The sequence below is a fragment of the Lonchura striata genome, chromosome 11, assembly GCF_050655825.1.
Source record: "Lonchura striata isolate lonStrDom1 chromosome 11, ASM5065582v1, whole genome shotgun sequence".
NCBI classification, from domain to species: Eukaryota; Metazoa; Chordata; class Aves; order Passeriformes; family Estrildidae; genus Lonchura; species Lonchura striata.
The window spans coordinates 18,189,723-18,212,938 of NC_140713.1; the positions used below are offsets into that span (position 1 = coordinate 18,189,723).

Here is a 23,216-nt window from a genome sequence, read left to right on the forward strand (position 1 = left end):
ACTGATAACACCACTGTAGTGCTGGTGGCAGGCTTCAGAAGATAAGCTTGGCATGTGCCAAATGTTAACTTATTTTTTCCAACTTACATCTAAAAATACTTGTATGAACCTGTGCTGATGGAATAGAGGTACAGAGGCCTAATCTTGGTGCCCAGGATTGACTTGGAGAAGTTGAAGTTTATTTGGCAGTGATGAAGCAGAGAAACTTTGCAAGAATTTATGGATGAGTTTAATGGACAGAGTTGAGAATACCTTGAGAGCTGAGGTGCTCTGTGTGTGCAGAAGGGTAATTCTTGAAGGAAGGACCATAATATCAGGGTACTTCTTGTCTTAGCATATAAAACATTACCAGAAGGAGTTAATATGGGAATTATTCTGTATGGAATGCCTGTTTATACTGTGTGTGATAATGACCCTGCGCTCAGCTCCTTTAGCTCTGCAGCTATGTGGCAAACAGCATTTATTTCCTGTCTCAGTGATCTCACCTGCATCCTGCCTGCTAATCTGTCACTGCTGGCAATGTTCCAGCACTCCAGGGGAGGAGGAGTTCAATTCAGTAAAGATTCAAACAGCTGCTTTTTTGTTTTGTTTTAAACACAGTTATTTTGGAATAGCTGTTTCTCCCTTCTCTTGATTTTAGTGGCTAGAGGGTGGTATCTGGCAGCCTTCCGGCTTTATATCATTAACTCTTCTAAAAAATAGTGCCTCATGAACTCTTATGAAATGTTTGGACGCTTTTTCTTTTGTTTTTTTTCCCTGCTTCCCCCCGACCCTGAAGAATGGAAGGATTTCAAATTTGTCCATAGGTTAAGGTGCTTAATTTTAGAAGCTTTCCAGTTTCCTAATCTTTGATTTACACTACTTTTAATATGAAGAGAAATGATTTAAAGTAGAAAAATTCCAAGTACTTGTTTTATGTTTTGTTTCTCTGAAATTCATGCAGTGTGATTCATCTTCATGGAAAGTTACAAGAAATGCTAATAGAAGAATGTGAGACATAAGTGTACTGATTTTTTTTCTGTAAAGCATGACCCATCCAAGCCACGAGTATGCAGGTTTCTGAGGTCTGCATAGAGGCAGTCTAGTGTGATGCATCTCTCTTTGCTGATACAGTCTCAATTATATAATTGAACCCTTGGATTAATGTGTTTGCTCCTCTCTTGATTTTTGTACTCTGAAGCTTCTGCAAGCTCAAAAGACCTTTCTTGTCAGCTGTGAGACAGTAATTTCTGCCTTGGTCTTTTCTTGTAGAAGCTGGAATACTTGCTACAACAATGCCAGGGTGTTTGTGCCTTCCTTCAGGGAGCTATTAATAAAGTGGAATCTGCAAAATTACCAGGAAAGGCTGAGGTAAGCATGTCACTCGCCTTGTATCAGGGGTACACCTGAGACAGGAGAGAACACAAGGCTGGATAGCTGCAGAAAAATTGTAGGTTTGAATTTGCAAGCTGTGGTAGCATGGTTTCCCAGTACTAGTAGAAGCTAATCCAAATGAAGTGATAGAGGCTTCAGTGGGTTTGGAAGCTGATTGTCTGATTCCTCAGAGTCACTCAGATGTTTCCAGCTGGGCTTGCTGCTTATGGGTGCTTGCTCCAGCATTGGGGTGCATTCTCAGCGGCTCCAGAACTCTGTAGCTGGTACAAACTTCAATATGCCAGGTACACAGCAGCTGCCTTGGACTGTGCCACATCAGGTTGGTTTGAATGGCCTGGAATAAAATCAGGTGACAACTTAGTTCTGTGCTGTGGTTTCAGCTTTGGTGCCTCCAGTAAATAAGTTTGGAAATGGGGAAGAAGGGGAGGGGACAAAGACCTATGTGGTCACAAACTTTCTATTTCTCTTCTTGAGAAGCTGCTGTATCCCTGATATGGTAGGAAATTGCTGTCAGCTCTGCACTGAGGGTGCCAGTAGTAAATGATGGAGGATGTGGTAGTGGCCTTCTGCAGTCATCTGTATATCCACAAACCCTTCATGTGCATCTTGTTCCAAGGCTTGGAGCCATGCAGATCCAGGATCCCAGAACAGTAGGAGCTAAGTATGAGTGGGAAGCAAGGCTGGAAAGTAATGATGGAAATTGGCTCACAATTTTAGCCTGGTGGGGAAAGTACCAGGAGGATAAGGAGCACTGTTTATCACTTTAGACTTATCAGGGTGGAGAGAAACAGCTATGGGAACCAACCTCCCCTTTTCCTAGAGTGGGCCCAGGTGAGATGTGGTTTCGATGTTTTTTGGTTTAGGTTCTGGTTTTTGCCTGTTCCCTCATTGCCTCTAGGTTGCAATAACTGCTCACCTCACTCTTGTGATCCCTCCAGGATGCAGCTGTGCTGCTGAGGAATTCAAGGCAATTGATGAAGAATGTTCTTGAAGATGCAAGTTTGGTCAAGGTGCAGCAGGAGGGTGGAGCGCTCCTGGCCAGACTGGGGAAGGAGGAATCTTGTGTCACCCTTACCCAAGACTACAGGTGAGCCCCTAGAGTGGGTGATGAGGAAATGGGGATGAGCAAAAAGCAGGTGCTGGGATAGTCTCCCTGAGGTGTCCCATCATTTGTGCAGGCTGGAGAACAGCTTTGTGTAGCAAGGAAGTATGTTGAAAACAGTAAAGGTGAAAAATGTAATGAATTTTACTCTTACCTTGATTGCTTCTTCCCCAGTCCAAAAACTAGTCCAGATGGATACACTTAGATGGTTCAACTTCCTTTTTCAAGCCAAATCAGACTTATCTTCTGTAGTGGAGAGAGAACTGGATATTTTGGGTACCTGTAAAACACAAGCCTTAACTGATGATAGCAGTGATGAATGTTTAGCTCCAGGCCTTTATCGGTGTGTGATTTCCGAAGGCACTCCTTGTGCAAGGGGATTTCCAAGGACCTTAGCTGGGAGGAATGCTTGCTGGCTGAGGCAGGCTCTGATCTCCTCACACATTGGTTCAGTTTGTACAAACAAATACTCACTGCCCGTTGCAGAGTTGGTATGAGAACCGGGGTCTGAGAGAGCCCAGCTGTTTGAAATCCCCAGGGCATTGCACAACTTTGTGTTTGTGCTGTTAAAACACCTGAAGCCTATCAGCATGAGAAGGCCTCTGTGCTATGTGCTGTGCAAACAGCAAGGTAGAAAGGCAGCCTTTGCAGCCAGGAGCTTCCAGCCCAGTGTGATAAGTGCTGGCATGTGGGTGCAGGTGAGGGCACGGTGGGGGGGTGGCAGGGTGGTGTGGAATAGCTCCGTGCATCCACAGCCTTGCTCTGGTTCAACTCTGTGTTGCCATCACAAGCTGGGAGGTTTGAAGGGAGGGGATCAAGAGAAGATAACAAAGTAGTTATGGAGTATCTAAACCAAACACTGTGAAAAGAACATTTGTCTTTTAAAAATCAGCCAGTGGGTGACAGTGTAAGTTGCTACCTGTCACTGAAAGAAGAGGATCCACATTTTGGTGCAGAGAGAGGAGCATGAGGGCAGGCTGTGTAACTATTTCTGTTCCCTGCTTGCTGTGGCTCCTGTCAGGAGCTCTGGCAGACTATGCAGACACAGTTCTCTTGCTGAACTGGTGAAGTAATCTTGATGCAATTTTGGAATGAATTACTACAGTATAATCTTTTCATTCTCACATGACATGAGAAGCACAATAATGCGGGTTTTGTGCTTTGTTTTGTTTAGGTTTTTTATTATTATTTATTTTATTTTAACAACACAGCAACTTTAGAGTTCTAAGAGAATGGGGAGAATGTGCATGAGTTTTATGTTTTGTTTTGGTTTTAAGCTAAGGCTATGTTTTTGTGCAGGGAAATAATCAACTTTGAAACCTGATCTGACTGAGCCCCTAAGGATAATTTACTGCTTTGACTACTTTAGCAAGGGCAGGGGTGGGGGATACACACAGAATTCTTTGATTGTACAGTGTTTGAGTGCATGCTGAAGCTGTAGCGTGTTCTCTGCTTAATTCAGGTTACATTCACTGCCAGTGTGAAAGGGGACTGTATGCCACGGCTCAAATGCATGTGGCTCTCTCCAGCTTAAGGAGCGTAACTGAATATAGCAGGAGAAAGTTATTCTTTTCTAGGCTGTGGAGTAGTTGCAGAAACTAAAATCCATGCAGTATTTTAATTTTTATCTAACTTGGGGCAGAGGACTAAAGAAGTCCACTCTTCTTTGTTTCAGGATCTCTTCAAATGGGGAAGAGAGCTCTGTCACTTTGCTAGAGAACTTTGCTTAAAGCACTGTTGGTTTGGGTCCTCCATGGCTTTGCACTTACTCCTTCTTTCCTATCTGATGTGCAGATACTAAAGGTTCTAAGCTCTGCTAATACTGTAAAGATTATGATTTTCAAAGATTTCTTTAGTTGATATGATCAAAGCAGGGTAGAAACAAAATATTGCAATTGGCCAACTAATCTAGCATGGAGTGGCTATTGATGTATGTAGGTCTAATATTTTATTTCCAACTGGTGATGTGGGAAAATGGAACAGAACTGCCTTTGTGTGTGCACTCAGCAGGGCTTGTGGTACCTGCTGCTCTAAACTTTGAATTGTAAAATCTTGATCAATGCTTAGCATCCTAATTCCACACCCATTCTCCCAATACTTGAAATAAATTATTTACAAAAGCAAGTCAAATGCCTTTACTCTTCTAAGTCACCTTTGGTTCTTTTGTTTGTCATGTGTCCCATTGTTGTAGTTTTTTATTGTCTCTTGTGGTACAAAAGTCTGATAAAATAGAGTTGTGACTGCCAGGACTTCGTAGTCATAAATTAAGGCCAGTTGTGAACAGGTGACTGTCTGAATGTACATAAATTACATATAAATAGAGAAGACAGTTTAAAGAGCAGTTAAAGTAGACTTTTGGCTCCACTTAATGAAAATATGCCAATCACAAGTGGAGAATTAAAGTTAAAATTGTGGTGGTTTTTTTTTTTTTTTAAGAATAGAGATGACAAGCCCATCTGCACCTTCACCTTGGGATTAATGAGGCAAGGCATTAACTTGGGTTTTTTTCTCAGGCGATGTATTTTTCTAGCTGTCACAGATGTCTTTCTTGCTATTTTGTGGTTTCATGCGGAAAAAGAACAGTAGGAGCTGGTAAGACTAGAGATGGATGAACCACTCTGAAAATGCTTGACCACAGGTTGGAGATAATAAGTTAAAACAGGCAAGGAAGCAGACGTACTGAGTGCAGTCAGATGTTATCTGCCAAATACCTTTCAAGAGCACACAGCAAACAAGAATTGTTTTAGTCTTTCTTTAGTAATGAAACTCTTGTGGGATTGGCTGTGGAACCTTCTCTGCTCGCTCTGCCCTCCTGGAGAGCAGAGATGCCCTTTGGAGTGTTTTGCAGCACAGAGCAGTAGAATCTCATTGCTGCTCACCTGGGATTTGTGAGGTTTTGCTAAGCCAGTGCCACAGGTTCTTTCGTGAAAAAAGTTGAACTGATTCCATCAGAGATGTGGGCTTGCAGGAGGGATGTGTTGTACTCCATCCATTTGTTTCTGTAACAGATGAGTCCTTCCTGAAAGGTCTCATCCTGAGATACTGTAGCACCACAGCAGTGGCTTTGACCAGTAACTGCTCCATTGTGAGCTGACCAGGAGTCTTCATACTCCTTTCTCCACCAAATACCACTGCACAAGATAGCCTTGCCCATCCAGCTGCTTATCCACAAAGGGAAAGAGTCTTCTCCAAGCAGGCTGTCTGGAACTCTGCATTTTCCCAGCTTAGGAGGGAGAAGCTCAGTTACCAGAATACACATCCTGCAGGCAGCTCATTGCAGGGAGTTGGTTTTGGGGCTGTGGTGTGCTCATCTGATTCCTTTGAGATCTCCCACCTCCAGCAAGACCAGGCTGAATTTGGCCTGGAGTTGGTGTGGGTGTGGCACTCATGAGCCAGTGTATCTTTGTGTCACCTCTTTAAGTGCTGTAATGGTAGGGTTGGCCACCCAGAGGTGCCAGGGGACTGCTGGAGGTGGCATTGCCACTTGCTCACTATTGATGGATTTAAAGCCAGCATATTTGCCTTCACACCATGAACTGCACTGAAGGCTCAGTGCTTCTCCAGCTCTGTTAGGTTTTGCTGTCCCAGTCTTTCTGGGGATTGAAATGTAGGGCTGTTAGCCTATCTGAAGTTCCTTTTGGTAAGTGTGGCCAAGCAATACAGAGACCTCCATCACATCAATGCTGTTAATACTTCTTTTTGCACTTTCAAACAGGAATTTTTTAATAACCAGAGTTATTTTAATAAGATACATGGAGTTGGTTAGCAGGTGTAGCTTTGGCTTCTGGCTATCTAGTGTAGTGATCAACTAACCTGTAGCTTGCAGGGAACTCACTGAGCCAGCTGTGAAAAGTAGACTAATGTATTGCTGCTTCTGTAGTGGATGTCAAAAACTTAGTTATGATGGCAATGTCAGAGAAGCTGCCAGAAGCCAGGCAGCAGCAGTGGGAGCTCTTGCTAAAGTGAGGCTGTGATGTGGGCCTGCGCAGCAAGGCCAAGACCCTTTTAAGCTGGTCTTTAGCCAGGTGTATTTCACTGTTCTCATTGTTGCTACTCTTCCAGCATAGCCAAGAGCTGGAAATGTGTGCCTAGACAAGCACCCAGTGAAGGCCTTTCGTCCTGCAGATGTGTTATGAGTCACAATAAGTGTAAAGAAGGTATAACCATTTTATATGACTATATAGATGGTTTATACTAGTTTAACCAGAATGCACCTGTCTGGCTCTACCATGAACCTGTGTTCTCACTGTGGCACGGGAGTGGGATTGTGTCATGCTCTGCATGGTGATGGACAAGATAGTCCCAAGGCTAGAGATGAGAGCTGAAAGGAGAAAAACCTCAGATGGTGAAGGAATGATCATGTTGAGTGCTTGGCTCTATGCACCAGGGAACCAGAATAAGCTTAATCTCTTCCCCCTAGCTCCTCATCTGAAAAGAATCTGTGCTTACAAGCTGTGAATAAGCAGCTTATAAATAGATGGAGGAGTGAATTCTCCTTTGTTTGCAGAAGACAGTATAGTTAGTCTCTGTATTTTGAGGGTGGAGTGGCTAGAGCCAAGAGCTGGTTTTGTGAGCTGACTATTTTTAGTGTGGCTTGGTGATCTAGTTGGAAGCTCTGGGTGGGGACCTGAGCTGAGCAGAGGGAATGGACAGTACAGAGCAGACTTCCTGAGCAGCAGGTGCCAGGTTCCTGGTGCTGGATGTGACTCAATTACAGTGATAAGAGCAGGTGATCTTACAGCTAAAAGCCTCCATAGTTCATGTTCTGGCTTCCACACACTTTATTGAGACTCTGGGTCTACTTGAAGCTGTGGCTAGTTAATTATGAAGTGGGGTGTCGCTGTGTGGTGCTGCAGACCTATTGTTAATGGATCTTCAGCAATGTTCTTGCTAGTAACAACTCCTGGGATGTTACAAGACCTGCATGTGCCATTCTGCAAAGTGGTGCATGAGCTCCCTGTAGTGGAAGTAAACCTGGATAACGTACAGGATCTCTGCCTCTGCCAGGGGACTGCACAGCACTGGCTGAAGCTTGGGTAGAGTCAGAGAGACTAAGCTGATCATCCAAAATGTGGAACAAGTTGGGAGCAAACTTAGTGGGGAGATAGGTGTCTGGTGTCTAAGTCCCTGTTTGGGCAGACTGAGATGGCTGGACTTCTTGGTTTGTAAGGTACAGCATGTGCATTGTCTAACTGCCAGCTGCTGCCATAGACTGGTGGTCACAGCCAGGCAACTTATCCTGGGAAATCCTTCCTGGAGGCATTATTGTCTTCTGCCATCCCCTTTCTGCTTTAGAGGTGTGTGTCTGCTGTTGCTCTGTGTGTTTGTTCATAGTTCAGAGCATGCTAATGCTTTATCCCTCTCGCTGATGGCAGTTAAACTAGTGCCTGCTCATCTTCATTCCTCTCTGGGAGCTTTGGGAGCCTCTCACGCTACCACTGCGCCCTCCTAACGTGATCTGTGAGAGGCACCTTTTCATTGCAGGGTCCTTTCCATGTTCCTCCTGTCGACCTAATGCTCAAACCCTGGGACAAGATATATACTCGGTATACCTTTGAAGCCAGATGAAAAAATGTGCTTAAATTGTGACCTCAAAGGCTGCCACAAGACGCCTCTGCACTGTTACTGGTGACACAGAAGGTGCTGATGAGCGCTAAGCCTTTGGCTGAGCATGGGTGGCAGTGCTCTTCCCTGGCCTTATTTGTTTGTGTCAGGTGGAGGGAGGAGCGCAGGGCAACATTTCTACCCAAACACACACACACACACACACTGTGCTACTTGGTATTCATTTTGGTTACAGTCTAACCTGTTCCCTGTGTTGGCGTGGTGGTTTTAGCCCAGTAAAAAGCACTTATGCTCACATTAAACAAATCTCGCTGCTCCGCACATAAAGGAGAGTGGAGCTGGGGCTGTTGTCATTCTGAGTGCATGAAGTGCTGTGAGATGTCAATTGTGGCATTTGCAGAGACCTAAAAGATTGCAGAGTTCTGCCTAGGTAAGTTTTCAGTGTCCTCTTGGTATTGATTCCCCTCAGCTCTCTTTCTGTTTTCCATTTTCTGCTGTCTTATGTCCTAAATCTTCTTGAATTCAGTTAGAATTTACCCAGAAGACTCCAGTTTTGCTTGTTTTTGTTTGCAGTACTTGTCATGCCAACAGGGCATTAGGTAATTAATGACACACTGTGTTTTATCTGTTTAAAAATATTGTGGAAAAAAATTGCAAAAAGTTTCCATTATAGGATGTTAGCTGAACTGCCTGACATTCCTGCCTTAGCCCAGGCTATCCCACAAGCACCATTTTTTATATAACTGTGTTGGGATAGATACTTCTGTTGCTGGGCTGGTTAATAGCACAGTCGCTACTATTATATGGATCATTGCCCTGGAAGTGGGCATAAGGATGTATCAGTGAAATAGGGATATGGCTTTAAATGACAGTGTGTATGTATTTGAGCAGGACATCTTGAAAGCCTGGTGGTCTCAGCTTCAGGAACACAGCTCTTAGACCTGGTGCATTTGACCAGGATATAACATATAAACATAAGCAGGTTTATGTACATTAGACAAGGTTTGGAGGTAGAAATTGTTTACAGCTGGTAGAAAACCACATCTTGAGGCTCAGTGTTCCCAGAATGCTGTTTCCAAATCCTATCCAAGGCTCCACTGCACAGGGAACTTTCCCCATAGGCAGGCTACTTGTTGGTTTGGGATTTATTATAATGATTTTTTTTTTCCCCAGTCAGTTGTATGGATCTTACTGGGATTTTAGACCAGAGTCTGTTTCTTTCTCCTACCTAGCTTGTATTCAGTTACAATAAAACAAAGGTCACACCTTGGGACTGTGCTTGGACACTTGTTTAACTGTGTGCATCGATCCCTTGCCTTTTAAATGGACTTCTGAGTGTATTTCTGCTAAAAACACATTTAAACAAACGGAGCTCCAGAAGAGAATTCTCTTGGCAGTTGTGGTCTCCAGTGCATTGTATTAATTGGATGCTTTGCTCCCAGGTCAGGTAACCTAGTGAGGAGGGATTCAGCCAGGTCTGTGGTCTTGGCTAGATCCACTGGTCTCAACCTCAGTGGGAGCAGGCATCCCACAGCATCCCTCTGTGCCTTTGTAAGGACACTTCAGGGTTCCAAAAATGTACCCAGTTCCTCAGATACTTTAATCAGGGAATTGAAACCAGCATGGCTATTTGTGTGCTGCAGAGAATTAAGCACATTTATTTAGCCGTATCTGCTTTAGCTTCACCATGGCTAGTTTGAATTTTAGCCTGAGCTGCATGTGAAGCTCTCAGCTCAAAGAGCAGGATTGTGCATTGGAGGTTGACCTCCTTTTATGGGATCATTATAAGTATGGTGCTTATGTAGGTTGCTACCAAAATGCAGTAATGACCAAGAATGACATTTCTTATCCTGCAAAACATCCCTCAGGCACATAGCACTGTTCCTGCAGGCCTAGAAGCATTGCTCAGGATGTTTTAAGTGATTTTTAGCCAAGGTATCAACACACATGATCTGGGTAATATCCTTGGGCTAATCCATCCTTTAAACCTCCTAGTTCCCAGATCCTATTCTTTTTCTGCTAAAGCCTGTATGGACATCCACAAGGGAAATTCAGCATCAAGAGAGTGGAAGACTAGATGAAGCTAATGTTGTAACATTAAGTGTGTTTCTTCTAAATTGCAGAACAAATCAGATTAAGGATATCTGGTTTTCCCTGGACAACTTAGCTGCCCTATACTTGCCCAAATGCCATGAAATACACTACCAACACATAGCATTTCCTTCCATCCATTAATTTTTGCCATTTTAAATTTGGCCAAGGCTGGTCAGAGGATGAACTCTTGATTTCAGCCCTTTTGTTAGTCTGCTGTTCTTACTGTTTGTCAAAGCAGTTCTTGAAGGGGCAGACAGGAGGGTGCAGAATAGTGATGGTTCTGCTGCTCCCTTCACTGTGATATCCTGTTTGCATCTTACTGACATTGGCAGGCATGGTGCAGGCAGCACCTGCTTTTGTGACTGCTGGATGCTTCTTCTGAGGCCATCTATTTTTTGAAAACAAAATAGGTATTTTGCTTTGAAAACCAAAGTGTAACTCTCCAAGGCTGTTTTTTTTTTAAGAATGGATTCAGACTGAAATGGTCTTTCTAAATTATAGGTTTAAAATTACCCTACCATTATACAACAGCTTGGCACTTCTCCAGAAAGCTGAAGACATTTGGAACCTTTTCCACTGAAATGATAATTGCCCAATGAAAATAGGATTTGGGGAAACATAAACTGACATCAAGCTACTCCTTTTTGCTATAAATTATATTGACTCTGCACTATTGCAAAATTGCTTTTGATGACTTGACCGTGGAAGAATGTAGTGAAAGACTCTCAATACCACAATCCCATGTGCAGAGAAATTGCATTGCATCCACACAAATCTGACCTGAGACGAGACTTTCCACTGACTTCAAACAACTCTGCCTTTTGTGCTCAGAGTTGCACAGGCCACTATTAAAATATCTTTAAAGTCCTTAACAGCCAGGTGTTTCCTTTGTGTGCCAGGATGGAAGTTACTTTTTTCTTCAACCAAATTTTCACTATTTGATTTCTTTACTCCAAGCTGCTGTGAAGGTACTGAAGGACAGGAATTAAAAACTTCTGACTCTGAAGCTGAAAAAGAAACAGATATTTATGCAAAGTATCATTTTCCCCATAAAACTCCTTGTTTCAGGATATTGTGGAGTTTAGTAGTGTACTGGAAATCATTTAGGAAGTTTTTAAGATCTAGATCAGCAAATGGGTGTGTGTATATGTAAATAGATAAACAGATGTACAGAGGTTTGGGACAACATGCTCAATGCCCAGTGGATCCTCTCTGTGAGCCCTGAAGTGTCCAAGTGAACTAAAAAACCAAACTTTCCCATGGACTTTGAGTGATTTCTTTGTTCAGCTCAGTTTGCCTACCTACTTTATGCTACAGCATGGAAAGGCTTGTATTTTCCTCTGTGTAAGAGAGTAAAAGATGGATGTTAGTCAGAGAGCCTGTCCGGCTGGTAAAAGTGAACTGTCAGGGGCTGACAACATATGAATGGAGTTACCTTGGAGATGCAACAGAAGACCAACAACTAGACATTGAGGTTTTAATGAATGCCTGCTAATGGAGGCAGAACAGCATGGAAACAGCGTGGCTGGTCCTTGAAATAAAGAGCTGAGGTGATGGGATGCTGGAGGAACTCACAGAAGAGCAGGAATAGTATAAGGCCACACCTGAAGTTGTTTGGGAACTCTGAGCCCAGAGGAGCTGTTTGGAAACATTTTTTATGTGTGTGTTGTTTGCAGTCACTCAGGAAACCATTGGCAGGACCATGAGAAGGGGCAGTGTTGAATTGTGGCTGATAAGGGCATCAGTACCCTGCCGCAAGCATTCACAGAGGAAAAAAAAATCCTTTAAATGACAAAAGTAAGGGATTTTGGCTTATATAATCCCAAACCACCCAATTTACTGATAAGAGTTAATTTCCAGCCTTCTTTTGAACTGAATTCTCTGTCTAGTCTCTGCTTATAGCATAAACTCCCAAATACATCTTAGACTGACTTCAGGTAAGTTTGAGATGCATGTGAATCACTAAAGCAAAGATTTTCTGTGTATCTTCAGTACAGGATGTCACTTTTAGTACCATTGAATCAGTTGAGACAGAGGGAGGATGACTGATTTGCATATATATGTAGATTTTGTACATCTCTAGCTGCCACATTATTTACAGAGACATCTATTTTATGAATACATCCAATGGGACAAAGGGCTCACTTCTAAACTGGAGCTCCCTTCCACCTTCTCAAAATGTACATAAAGGCTCAGTTGGATTGAGATCTTCAGAGGCAGGATAACTCCTGGGAAGGAATGTGTGGGGCCAGAAGTGTTGTTTGGGGTGGATTTTTCTCAGTCCTTTAGTTGGATACCAAGAAGTTCACTCACGCCTGAAATGGGTTCCTCAGGCTGTGGTTGGTGGGCCAGCAGGAGTCCTTTATTGCTGCAGTTTTGAACCTGACTTTGCCTGGAAGGGTTTGCTGGCCATAAGGCCAGCACTGGTCTCAAGTGGTTTCCAACAGATTAGTCTTTTCCACAATGGCTCAGTGAAAATAGCCTCTTTACACAGTGACTTTGTGGTACACCTATTTCTGGTTAAAAAAACCTTGAAATGTGGGGGTTTTTAGCCTTTTTTTTATAATCACTTCCTATCCCTCTACCTTGAGGGTGACTTTTCCCTCCCTGTAGTTGCAGTGTTATTTTCAGGGAAGCCTGTGTTTTGTGCCTTTGGGAAATATGCAGTCTGCTCTGCTAGAATCTGTAGTATTTGTTAGGCCTTGCAGTCCAGCTTGCTGCTGACTCCTGTCAAGGAAAAGTACTCAGACTTATGACAATGGGGGGGTTGTTTCCTCTGTCAGGTATGGAAAGGGGCAGAGTGGGACTCCTGGCTCCTGTCCCCTAATCAGATCGTACTCAGTGCTAGGTCAGGCAGTGCTCAGTGCTAGAGCTGGAACCCTTGTCTCAGGTCCCTGTGTCATCAGCTTGCCATCAGACAATACCACATTAAGTGCTGAAGCCATGGATGCTCGCTTTGTCACTGGCTTGGGTGGACATAAGGCATCCTATTACAGAAAGGTCTAGCAGGTCAGTCTGGCTTGCTGATGAGTGCCATCAAAGAAGAAGCATCAACACCAACGTGATTTCCATGGAAGCACAGGGAAAGGTTCGAAAAATATTTTGCCTCATGAGGGGGTAATTGAAAATGTTTGCATATAGCAGCATGGAATGCCTAAAGTTATAGGTGCTTGATTGTCTGTGCCAGCGGGAGGAAGAATGTTTGCTGTAGCCATTTCCTGAGTGGATGAGAGCATTCATGCCAGCAGGGAATTCAGCCCTGTGGGAGTAAGGCCAAAGGGTGTCTGCCTGTCTGGCCATCAGTATGCTGGCAACTTACTCAGAAAATGGGACTTGACAGATACGCTCTGCTGCACAAAACCAAACAGTGTTAGTGATGTTGCCAAATTTAACTTGCAGCCATCGTCCGAACTGTTTCTCATTAGCTGTCCCAGCTGTGACACTGCTGCTGACGGGAACTGGCCTCCACAACCTGCTCTGTAAACATTTTCCAGAGCTCATCTTGGACAATGGTTTTGACTCTGCTGCTGTGAGTCTCCTGGGTTGTATCTAGGTCTGTCAATAGGAAAGGATTACAAAACAGAAGGCTCATATCATCACAGTTTGTTTATGGCAGTTTTGGGAAACGCCAGAGCAGTGCTACAGCTTGGATCTTTCCATTGAAAGATTCTCTGTAGAGAACCTATCTGCTCTGTACTGCAGTAGCACTGATCTTAGTCCAGAAACTATCTGGATATTTTTGGCTGCACTTTGGAGAAATTCATTCAGTCTGATGGCATTTCAAAGAGGAAAAACAAAAGTATCTAAGAGCCTGAGGTTTGAGAAGTTGGCTGTTGCACACTGGGTGGAATTTTGAATGGAAAAATAGTGTGGATTTCTGCTATGCTGCTTGTCCAGACCTATGGCGCTACCTCGTGTCAATTAAAACTACAGGATGGCTGCTACTAAACACTCACATTTGGTTGCATTTAATAGGTTCAAAATTGCCTGTAAACCCAGACAGAAATAAACATGTATGCTGAATTGTTTTGAATTATGTTCCATTAGCAATATTAGCTACCTATTTTGCAAGTGCTTTAGATAATTTTAATAATATGATAAAAAAACACACTCTAATAAGTCAGAAGGTTGTAAGACGATGAAATGAAAATTGGTTTAGGGTGAGTACAGGAGATGACCAGGCAGCTGAACATGCCAGTGTAGAGCACAGCTGAAGGAGGCTGTAGTGTCTTCTTGTTGCTGTCTCTTGAGCCCATAATTGTAGGAGGGGAAATCTAGAAGCAAAAGAAATACAAGAAGAATAAGCTTGAATGCTCTTCTGTCTCCCATCTGTGATTCATGCAAACCTGTGCTGGATAGGTGTTGCACACATCTAAAAAGAGATTGCTAATACTCATCATCTTACCAGGACTGTGGTTGCAGCGTCTGAGGGCACTGGGCTGCATCCTGAGCCCCTCCATGCTTGCCTGTGTGCAGTGGGCAGGCTGGCAAGGGAGAGTGCCTCCTGGTGTTGCCTGCTGAGCTTTGGTCAGCACAGCTGCCTGTGGGAGGTAGGGAGCTCAGTCTCTGAATCTCTTCAGCACAACACTGTAAAATCTGATTTCTCCCGAGTTGTTTGGCTGGTGGAAATCCTGGGAGTAAGTGGGGCATCAAGCACTTAATTCTGTGTTGTCACTCAGGAGAGATTTGCTTACTAGTGGTTGCTTATTTACTTAATTAAAGTCAAATGGTGGTTTTAGATGCTGAAACTGCTTGACTCTGTGTTTTGTGAAAATCCATTGATGCAACGATCTGCGTTTATGAAAAGCTGTAAGTGTAAGAAATATGGTCAATCTTGCAAGGAGCCTGGCTGGGAGGAGATGCTCTTGTCCTTCCTGCTAGGTTGTCTGCATTGGGGTCAGAGTGGTGAATCATGGCAATGTGTAAGGAGCAGCAATCTTCTCTTCTGTTCTCCATATGGAGATGGCCCGTGTGGGTTCCACGGGGAGGATGACTGGAGTGCTGTTGTCGGCCAGGTTGTGTTTGCATGAAGCACTGGGGGAAGGACCTAATGCAAAACTCTTGACCAGACCTGTGTCCCCTTGCAGAGATGCACTCGATGCTGCCAGCGTGCTTTATAATCAAGTTGATGAGGGCGTTCACCGCCTGGTGATGCTGTCAAACAAGCGCATCCAGGAACTGGAGCTGGTGATGGAGTTCGAGAAGGTGGAAGAGTGTTTTAAGGAGGTAAGGCCTACCTGTCAGTTCCAGTGGCTGCTGCCCTCAACTGTGTGTTCCACAGCAGGTACTGGGCCTGTTGATCTGTTGTGTGAAGGTGCACAGTGATGCTTGATGCTTAAAAAGAACAACTGAATGTAAGAATTTGAGATAGAGTTTCAGCAGTGCTGAGAATCAAGCCACTTATTTCCCTGATATCTCTTGATGCCAGGTGAAAGTCCCCTGGCTTCTCTCTAGGTATGGAATAGTCAAACCCCATAAACATCAGTGAAGTTGTTCATAGGTAAGCCATACACTTGGAGGTTGGGTGTCTTTTTTGACCCTCTCAGTGAGGCTGTTGATGAGGTATTCTTCGTACTTCACCTTGAGAAGCAGCAGAGCGATGTCGACAAGGTGATAAGTCTGTGTGTCCCCTTTGGCTGCCCATCCCAGTCCTGTAGTCTGTTGTTTAGATTCCTGTGCTGTTCTCAGGTCCCTGATATCTGATAAGTCCAAGTACACTCCTTTCCCTCTGGGTGCAGCACCAGGCACACTTGGTTTGCCCTTGGGTGCAGCCCTCTCTACAGGCTCCAGGAAAGGAAGAGCTTCTTGTCCTTAGCCCAAGAGCCATGCTCAATCTCCCACCCTCTGCACTTCTGTGGGACCTTCAACTTCCCTTCGTTTAGTGCTTGTTGAAACTCCTGACAGCCATGGGATAACTGAAGCAAACAGGCACTGGCTTTCAGAAAGACCTTTTAAACCTGTAGCCATGTTGATAGAGGACCACAAAAAGTCATAAAGCAGCTCAGGTATGAGCATCCTACAAGAGCTGATCAGATGTTCCATGTTGCAGATCCCTAAGCCTGAACTCAACCTTGAGATTATAGTGTTGCATGGTTTCCTGTGCTGTAGCTCATCAACGATTAGAAGTTTGTGTGTCCTTAAAAATCATGATTAGGATCAGTTTCACTATTGCTGTTCTGGGATTCTGGGCTCCTCTCCTCTAGTGGGAATTGGATTTGCAAAGGAGGCTGTAGCCTACCTAGTGTTTTCACAGGCCAAAGTGGATCTGGGAGTTTTAATGACTTCCCATTTGGAAGTAGACACTTGGGCGCCATGCAGGATGTACTCAGGACAAGAAGTGTGTTGCAAGAACCTGGTAGTAGACTCTTGTTAAACACACAGATTCCTAATACCAAACAGAAATGAAGAAAGGCACAAAATCAAGCACTGCAACCTGTTTCTGCTTTAAGCTGAACTTAATTTTTTTGTTGAATTGAGTAACACTCAACTGCTCCCGTGTTACTTTGCTTATAGATCACCAATGATGGTAGGAGCTGCTCCTGCTTTTAAACCATCCTGGGAGCTTTGCACTACTGAGAGCCCCCCACCATCTCCTCCTCTTTCCAGTGGGCTTGCTCCTTGTAACCTTCTCACAGTCCACAAAACTAGGAGTTTGTCCTTGACTATGGGGTTGAGTTGGGATATGGATTCAGGTGACATAGGAAAACAGGATGTGTGGGCGTTAGGAAGCACTTAGTCTATCCCTTCCCCTAGGTGCACCTATGCCTGGAGCATTGCAGACAAGTTTACCAGCCTGTTTTTAAAAGCTAGTCATGATGGAGATACTGTGTTATCCTGCCTGGCCTCCTATGACTGCTTTGCTCTTAGGGATGCTCTTGTTAGTCAGTCCTCTATCCCTCTTTGAGGATATGGGCTGGTAACTGCAACAGTAGCTGGGCTCCACTGAGGAGCATACAGATGCTGCTCAGCCCTGTGGAGAGCTGCCTTCAGAAAACCATTAGCTGAGAGTCCCAGAGAACCATGAAACATTGCAGATGGGGAGAATCCATTCACACTGACATGGTTCATTTCCTGCAAGTCAGAAAAGGGAAGTGATGTAGGAAATCTGGCAGCAAGGAGATTTGATCCCAGCTGGAGGTAACAGTAATGTCAGCAGTGCCAGGCCAGTCTGCAAGCTGCAGAGCTTGCTTTAGACCATGGCTCACCCAAGACAGAGCCCAGGCAGCCACTTGCCCTGTTTATGCCTTAGGCTAGTGAGCAATAGCAGAGCTTTTCAATTACTCTGTAACCTGAAGTGGAAAAACTCTGAGCAGGAGGCTTAGACTGAATTGCCGGAATAGGGGGGAGAAGTCTACACACATTCTTTCCAGTAATGAGATGACCAGCATTATGAGAGCAGTTTTTTGCTCTTTCCACATAAAGGCCTATTTTGGTGAGTAGCACAGGGTGACTAACAAGCAGGGCTTATCCCTTTTCTTCTAGGTCAGCAGGTGGATTGAGAATGTTGGCAGAAAACGGCTAAAGGAAACTATCAGCCTGGATGATTCTTTGGAGATGCTGCTTCAAGCACAAAAGCAGTTCAAGGAGTTTGATCTTGTTGCCAGCGTAAGTGTTGTCAGATTGGAAAATTATATTCTCCAGCATCTGAGTTGGTAGCATGTGTGTCTTGTATGTGCTCAGCCAAACACATGGTGCTAAGAGGGTTCATCACCCAAGTGTGTGTATTCCATCTCACTACATAGTCTCCCTGCTGTCATTTTGCAGACAAAGCCACCAGCACAACACTTAGTAGATGGCATTTACCAGTCTTGGGGAAAATAACTACTGAATTGAAAGATGACTTTTCTTGTTCCTCCCTTGATGCGCTTGTAACACTGCCTTTTTCTGATCCTGATTGAGCCACGGTCTTGCTGTGTAGACCTCTACAAGCTGCTGTGTGATAAGTGTAAATCATAAGAGATCAGGCTTCAAAATTTTGCTGTAAACAAAGACACCCCTGCTCATGTGATTTGAACCTTAAAAATCAGTCTGATTAGCCCTAGCTGTTAATGGCCTTGAAGACTACTCACTGTTGATTCCAGGTCTCTATCCTCATAAGCAATTCCTTTTTGTTTTCAGGAATATTGCAAAAGGGGACAGGAAGCATTAAAGAAGATGAATCAATGGGAAGACTTTTCCTTTGTGGATGTGCATTCTTACAGGGTAAAGCTGCAGGCCTACGAAGATGAGCTGGAGGAGTTCTGCACACAGCTGGATGAAACGAGGCACCGAGTCTGTGAAACAGTCAGGCTGTATGAATTCTTTGACAAGGTAAGACAAGGCATCTGCTGCACAGAGGAAGGTGTAAAAAGTCTGCTTGGACTCAGTCCAGGTAGATTGTTTATGAAGTGTGTGAAATGTAGTATTTGCTCCATTAGGGAGCTGGATCTATAATCTGCAGCAGTCCCCTCATGCTCATGTGTCTGCAGTGATTTTTTTAAAGTCAGTATGTGGGAGAAGGGGTGGGTGTGTCTTCCAGAAAATGTCCACATCTGTTAAGCATAGAGGTTTTCTGCTCTCTGAGCTGGAGATTTTTAACCCCTTTCATGGCAACAGCAGCAGAAGAATTATGGCAGTGCTGGCTCTGATGACAAGGGCCAAGAGATGGGCTGATTGTGTCCAGTCCTGGCCACCATGCCAGGGTAGGCTGCCTGTGTTTTCCTGCTATATCCTTACACACTGGCCAGTTCAGCCTGTTGACCCATCAGGAGTAGCACCCTGCTTGTCAGTCCTAAATACAGTCCAAGTCCCACGTAGAGGCCTGCATGAGGAAAGGAAGCACCAGAATGGAGAGCTGGGAAGTGTGGCTGAGGGAACAAGGGATTCCTGGCTCATCACAGGGATCTGGGAAGCAGGAGGAGAGGATGTGTGTGGTGAATGTGCTGAGTACCTGACCTTCTCACCTGTTTGGTTTAGTGCAAATGCACCCATTTAGCAGATCTACAGTTGGATTTGGCGTTCTTTAATTTCTAAAGTTGCAGAGTAGGATTTTCTAAGTGCATTTTAAAATACAACTTGGGCAAGAACAGAAAGCCAGGGAGCCTGTGCTCCATTTATTCCACACTTGTACAAACATTGGGTATTGAAGTTCTCAAATTCCAGAAAGAATAGACACTAAAAGTTAAGCTGTACCAGATGTAGGTGCCACTTAGTTGCTGTCTCTGAGCTGCCTTGGCAGCCAGAAGTGCTCAGGGGAGGAGGGAGGAAATTCAGCTAAACATGAAAACATGGAAAAGCATCCTGTGTGAGGCAGAAAAATGGAGAAGGCAGCCCAGAACACTGCTGTCAGGGCAATAAGGATTGAGTTTGTTTGGTGATGCTCTGCAGGTCTGCTCTGGCTCATCTCTGCAGTTTGCTGTGCAGGTGGGGGACCCTCTTGCTGTGGAAATGTGTAATTTCTTTTTCACCCCAATTGAGAGATAATTGCCTCTTGTGCCATCGGAGAATGGCAAGAACCTGTGCTTTTCTGCCTCACTGAACAGAGATGTTCAGGGGCTGCTCTGGTATTTGAATGCTCCTTGCCATCAGGGGGGATCATGAGAAGGGATCCTGGGAAGGGTTTTCTCATGTTTCTTCTGATAAATTGAGGCACACAAAAGCACCAAGCCTTGCTTGGCATACTGACAATTCTGCAGCCAAGCCAAACATTGGTCATATGTGAACTCTTCCAGCCAGAGCTGGAAGTTTCTGGAGCACAAATGTGGGCTTTTGCACATGATCATACGATGGTTTGAGCTTGAAGGGATTTTGAAGGAATCATCCAGTTCCAACTTCCCTGCTACAGGCAGAGATGCCATCCACTAGACTAGGTTGCTACAAGCCCCCAGCCCGACCTTGAACACTTCCAGGATGGGGCAGCCACAACTTCTCTGGACAACCTGTGCCAGGACCTCACCACTGTCACAGGGAAGAATTTCTTCCTAATATCCAATGTAATCCTGCCCTCTGTCAGTTTGAAGCTATTTTCTCTTATCCTGTCACTCTATGCCCTTGTCCAAAGTCCCTCTCCAGCTCTCTTGGAGCCCCTTCAGGTTCTGCAGGGTATTCTAAGGTCTCCCCAAAGCTTCCAGGCTGCTCAATGCTCTGTTCTGATATGGAAGTTACATTGTGCTGGTAGCTCTTGGGCTGCCATGATAGTTGGACATAACTCTATAGCAGAGTGTTCCTCCACAGCTTCAAAGCCTTTTCAGAGCCTGGGTCATTTTTAGGGACACAAATGCTACATAGACCCCAAGAGTGGCCTATTAATATTCTGAGGGCATTGCAGCTTTTTTGGTGGATGAAAACTCGAGGATGCAGTCCTTGGAAGCAGCAGCAGCCCTCTTGGTTGTGCCTTTCATGCTGCATGGCCCCAGTGAAAACAAAATTTTAGTGGCACAGTGTGTTTTCACACTGCTTTGTGTGGAGGAGAGGCAGCTGGCTCAGGGAGGGAGGAGGATTTTGATCTCACTGGTTTCAGTAGAGCTATAAACAATTTTGGTGGTGTAAATAGACTATGTGTGCATTGTGAACCAGTGGCCAACTGAAACTAGGAGTGTAGGGGGATACATCCTGCAGCTGTAGGATCCATGCAGAAATTGCTGAACAGCATGAAAGTTCTTTCAGTGAGTTTGATCTTGATCTCCAGAAGGCAGAAGCCTTCCCAAAGCAAAGTTAGTGGTGTGGTCTGGGAGGAGGGGGATAAGCAGAAGATCTTACCTAAACTGATTTCAGTGTCTTCTGATACTGAGCTGCTTTTGCCTTCCTGAATTGATTTTATTGGTGTCTGCCTAACTCCCTTCTGTCTTCCCTAATATCTGAGGGGATATCTACAGCAGGAGTCTACAACAAGCAATGTCCTTGCTACTCCTTCTCATAAAGAGCCTGCAGAGTGCCAAACCCCGGGATTTGGGGAAGAAGCCCAAGGATGCGTAAGCAATGTACACTATGGTAATGAGCTGGCAAGCTCAGATCTCCAAACATCTCAGCATGCACCAAGGGAGGGGAACACCCACCACAGGGATCATGGTGTTCATCCCTCATGTACCTCACTGCCTGCTGGGAATGGGAGGCTCTATCATGCTGGCCCTCCTGCATGTGGTGGGCAAATGTTTTCTAGGGTGCTGCCTGTGGCTGCTGGACAGGCCGTGGGACAGAACAACATAACCCCATATGCCCCATCAAGATGCTCTGCTGGTTTTCTTCACTGCTTGGCAGTTCCTGAAGGCCTGTCAGAGCTCCTTGCAATGAGGCAGGCTGAGCTGGGCCAGACCACATGGAGCTTGCACATGGGCTGGCAGGATTCCCTCCCCAAAGACATGACTAGTGCCAAGCTGGATGTTTCCATTTGTCCCTGCTTCCTTTGTGGCAGGAGCCCTTGGTGCCTGACAGGGGTGTGGTTGGGCAGGAGGAGCAGTGAAGTGAAGGAAGCTGCTTTCCCCCCACCTCTGGCTGTGGGCTGGAGGATTGCTTTTCAGTACCACAAAGTCAATGTGGGTATATTCAGGGTCCTGCCTTTTCCTTGTGGCTTCAAGCCTGGTTTGGCCACTGTCCCTTGTTTACGCAGTTCCAAGACTGCGCTGGGGTCTGGCACCATACAGTGCTTTGGGGAAAAACTGGGCAGCTGAACAAGCAAGAGTATGTATGGTGCACCAAAAGCACTGATGTCTGTTTTGTTCTGGGGTTCCTGCAGGAAGGATACCCCCAGTATCCTTTTCTCCTTCTCTCTATCCTGGCTTCACAATAACACTGTTATAGGTATACCATCAAGACTAGGGGCAACAGCAAGTCTTCCTCTCCTTGTTTATCTCATTAGCCTTCATATTTTTTCCTTCTTCAAGCTCTCTCTGGGTGAATTTTTTCCGAGAACACTCTTATATCCCATGTTGTTGACTTTACCATCAGTGAAGTGCAGATTGCCTGGACTGCATGTTTGAAATGGCCCATGTGAAAGCCATGTGCCCTGTCAGGATCAAGCGCCTTACTTGCAGCAGCATGTCCAGTGAGCCAGAGCACACAGGACAGTCTCTACCAGGTCTGGGATGACAACCAGTCCTGCCAAAGGTCAGGAGTGAAGGTGCATGATCCCTGCTGGCACAAGTGGAAGAAAGCACTGACCCAACCAGAATGAGCAGTGTCCCATCGCAGCACCTGCTTACCCTGTGGCCATGTGGTGATGTGGTGCCCAGAGCTGAACTGCCTGTATCATTACAGGAGGGCCTGAGGCAGCTCCAGGGGCTTTTTCCTGCTTCTCAGGATGTTGTGCAAGATGGTGCCTCAATGGCGCTCAGGGAAAGTATGCTCATTGCTTGCCATAGCTTGTGGGTCTCTTGCATCTTGAGCCCTTGCCTTATGTTTGCTTTCTGAGGGAAGTTGTTCAGCTTCAGTTCTCACTGCTGAGGATTAGAGGGGTAAGGTGGGTTGAGAAATGGTAGGGTTTCCCATTTCTTGGGGCTCTGTTCGACAAGCAATTCTTACAGTGGTGTTCTCTGTTTGTTTCCCTTGGATCTTTTCCCTCAAAGGACCCCTGACTATCAGCCTCTGCTGATTCTTGTTCCTCAGATGTCTTTTTTTTTGCTGTACTCAAGGAGCTGCTGCTTCTGACTTCTGCTTGGAGTGGGCAGAATATTGCCCAGCCCCTCTCCATCTGTGTTTTCATCTTCAGAAATGGGTTACCTGTGCTTATGGGTGGATCTGCCCCCACAGTGGGTTCTCCTGTGCTCTCCTCCTCAGCTACTTTGTTCTTTGTGGCTTAGAAAACAAAGCCTTTGGCAAATGAAGGAGGTGCCTGCCCTTCCTGGGGGAGGGCCAGCTGGGCTGCATTTGATTATGGCAGTGCCTCCTCATCCCTCCCCATTGTCCTTGCTGCTGTAGGAATGCCAGCCTTTTTGAGCTCCATCCCGTGAGCAAGTGTTGCTGCTCTGGGGCCCAAAGAGGGGCCGGGGCCCTTCTTCCCATCGCTCTCGTCTCTCTGCACATCTCCATGCACCTTTCCCTCCAAGTCGCAATCGCCCCATCCCGGCTCCAGCAGCAGACGGACACAGCAAAGCCTCTTGTAAGTACC

The 23,216-nt window shown here is 45.2% G+C and overlaps 1 protein-coding gene across 8 annotated transcripts in view; it reads left to right on the top strand.

The window, feature by feature from the left end:
* PLEKHG4 (pleckstrin homology and RhoGEF domain containing G4) overlaps positions 1-23,216 on the top strand; it is a 97,529-nt gene that overhangs the window by 52,177 nt on the left and 22,136 nt on the right. For all 8 annotated transcript variants that reach the window (XM_085589741.1, XM_085589738.1, XM_085589740.1 and 5 more), the window contains exons 9-13: positions 1,252-1,350; positions 2,313-2,461; positions 15,223-15,361; positions 17,618-17,740; positions 18,254-18,445. In XM_085589741.1, the coding sequence (XP_085445867.1) occupies positions 1,252-1,350; positions 2,313-2,461; positions 15,223-15,361; positions 17,618-17,740; positions 18,254-18,445 (702 nt within the window). The remainder of the gene's footprint in view (positions 1-1,251; positions 1,351-2,312; positions 2,462-15,222; positions 15,362-17,617; positions 17,741-18,253; positions 18,446-23,216) is intronic.